This window comes from Vicia villosa, unplaced genomic scaffold, assembly GCF_029867415.1.
Source record: "Vicia villosa cultivar HV-30 ecotype Madison, WI unplaced genomic scaffold, Vvil1.0 ctg.004160F_1_1, whole genome shotgun sequence".
Lineage (NCBI taxonomy): Eukaryota > Viridiplantae > Streptophyta > Magnoliopsida > Fabales > Fabaceae > Vicia > Vicia villosa.
Window position 1 is genome coordinate 27096 of NW_026706382.1, and position 2732 is coordinate 29827.

At 43.3% G+C, this 2732-nt stretch overlaps 1 protein-coding gene across 1 annotated transcript; it reads right to left on the reverse strand.

Annotated features, from left to right (window-relative positions):
• Positions 1 to 396: 396 nt before the first annotated feature.
• LOC131641845 (uncharacterized) lies at positions 397 to 1944 on the reverse strand (the record flags this gene model as incomplete). Its single annotated transcript, XM_058912143.1, has 3 exons — positions 1651 to 1944; positions 1080 to 1545; positions 397 to 974 (listed from the first exon to the last, which is right to left on the reverse strand). Coding segments are annotated over exons 1-3 (1338 nt in total), but the record flags the coding sequence as incomplete, so codon positions are not given.
• Between the last annotated feature and the right edge of the window lie 788 nt (positions 1945 to 2732).

Here is a 2732-nt window from a genome sequence, read left to right on the forward strand (position 1 = left end):
CCATACATCAACAGGATAGTTCAACAAGGGAAATAAAAGACCCCATCCAACAAGTCTGGTGGTGGTCAAAACATACAGACTCAAACATCAATCCATCTGAATATAAAACAGAGGTCCTCCTTGTCTGAAGTGCTCGTCGCTCCACTTCTTAGTTTCATCAAACAGTTTCTTGGTTGCTTCTCGATCTCTTCCTTTAAGAAGGCTTTGAATCACCTCATCTTTGCGAAACAAATGCCCATCTAGCTTCTTGCAACACTCCCTGAGTTCGTCACATCCTTTGCATTCTGGGAGATAATCCTTCTCAGATGTGTCCTCCATCATTCGATCTCTGAGCTTGGCATTTTCTTCTGTTAGTCGGGCGGTGCGGAGGTGACTTCCTTTCAGCTGAGTCTCAACCGCCATCCTTTGGGTGGTCTCTTCTTCCAGTTTCTTCTTCAGACTCCTCACTTCAGCTCTGGCCTCCCTTTCTAATTTGAGTTTATAAGCCTTCAAGTCTTCTCTGTACTCTCGTTTGAGTCTCTCTTCTGCCTCTTTTACGGCCCTTTTTATGATCTCCTGGTGATCTTCAACAACAACAGTAGTATCCCTTTCACCTTTTTCCGTTCTAGCCCTCTTTTGAACTCTCAAAGATCCTTCTTTCAGCACCTTGGCTTCATGTGTCAACTCAACCCCTATTTGGTCCACAAGATGATGTTTTGGTCGCGCATCTGACTTCTTTTCGTGCAATTGGGTGCTTTCCATATTTACTGGGATGCAATTCTCAGCAGGCATAATGGCAATTGGAACCTTAGGTGGTTGCTTGTACAATGGATTAACCTTCGGGAAAGGCAACAGACGATCTTTAACTCTATCCTCAACCCAATCCGTGTAGGCTTGTTTGGCAACGGCGTTTTTTTCACCTAGAGAAGTCTGATCATCTGTATGGATGCTATTCCAGGCACTCCTCACCTTTTCTAGACCCTTTGGATCGGTTCCTTTCTCAAAGCAAACGGATTCGAATATCTCTTTGTCCAAGGGCTTGTTTTCAAGTGCAAAACCCAACTGACGCAGCGCTAGCTTAGGATTGTAATTGATAACACCTTTCGTTCCTATGAGGGGAACATTGTCAAAAGTACCACAACTAGTTATAACTTCCTCAACGTCCATTCCGGTAGGACACCAGACAATGTCGTTTCCAGTAAGCCCCATGATCCTTTGAGGCCATTTTTGTGAGTCTTTTGTTGTAACAAACGGCCCGCTTTTAGGTAAGTGTGAAGTGAACCACTCATATAGCAACGGTAAACAACTCCCAACTGATCCTTTCTTCCCATACCTGGAGTGGATGGTATAATAACTATCTGCTAAAAGAGTGGGCACAGGATTCTGATCCATGAAGAGACAAACAGCAGTTAGATCGACGAAATTCGGAATATTCGGGAACAACACCAAACCATAGATCATAACAGCTAGGAGAGCGTTGAATTCTCTCCATTTCTTCTCGACAGCAAGGGTGTCGGCCTTCTTCATCAGAAATTTCACATGGAATCCGTGGGTTCCACCATTAGGCTTCCAGTTATCTATAACATCTTTCATGCTCAAATAAAGAGCACCAGCAATTCGGTCCATTTTTGGTTTCTCAGGTACACAAACAAAAGGGATCCTATGTTGAACCTTAATCTTGAGGATGTCAGCATATTCTTCAAGGGTTGGTGCCAGTTGGTAATCAAGAAAGGTGAAACATCGTAACTCAGGATCGTAGAACTGAAGAAGTGTGTATAGAGCCCATCCATCGACCCGAGAAGTTAACATGTGCAAGATATGGCCATATGTCTTCCTGAACTCATCCAAGTTATGCCCAGTAACTAAAGTGCTCAACTGAATCAGGTGTGTCATATCCTCACGAAAGAAACTGCAGGTGAATGTACGCTTGGTAGCCTCTTTTGTAGCGGTCACGTTGTTAGCCATCCTGGATGAAAGGTAATAACCTCAGATACCCTGAAAAATGGCATGCATATGAGAAATAATACTATTTTTTCTTTTCTTTTTTTTTCTTCTTTTTATTACATCTTTTCTTTTCCTTTTTTTTTTGAAAATAAATATGCCATGATGAGAATGATGCAATGGAGTCTCTCCCAATATGAGAGAGTTGTTGTATCGTCTCTGAACAGAATCACACGTCATAAGGTCAAAGGTTCGGCATAGGCGCCACACAGCCACAAGAACAATAGTCACCAATAGAACAGAATAGTCACCAACGGTACCTGTCATGTATATCCCTCCCCACTCACAGGTGAATCTAGGTCAGGGTAAGGTCATGAAACGCAGTATACGGTCCGCCCGAAGGTAAGCATCATCACAGCGCGGATGCGGGTGACGATAATACCTCCGTTTGAAACCACTACTCTGCTCGTAGTCACACGATCCATCCCGAGACGTACACCTCGAGACAAACCATGCTCCCACTCTATCCTAGGGTACCTAAAGTGCACTCATAGCCTGTGTATTGGGCCTTTTACCTCATAGAATCATCCCACCCAACCTGCAAAACAGAACAGAAGACCCCAAGGAACACAGAATATAATCCATATGCATGATGTGCAGACAAAAATAAACATGATATGCAAGCGGAAAAATAAACATGCAAGCATATATACAAGGTATAGACATAAAAGCAAATAAACACCCAGTAAATAAACAAACAAACGCAGGCTAGGATCGACTCGCTATGGATGGACCAGCAACAGGTCTAGCAA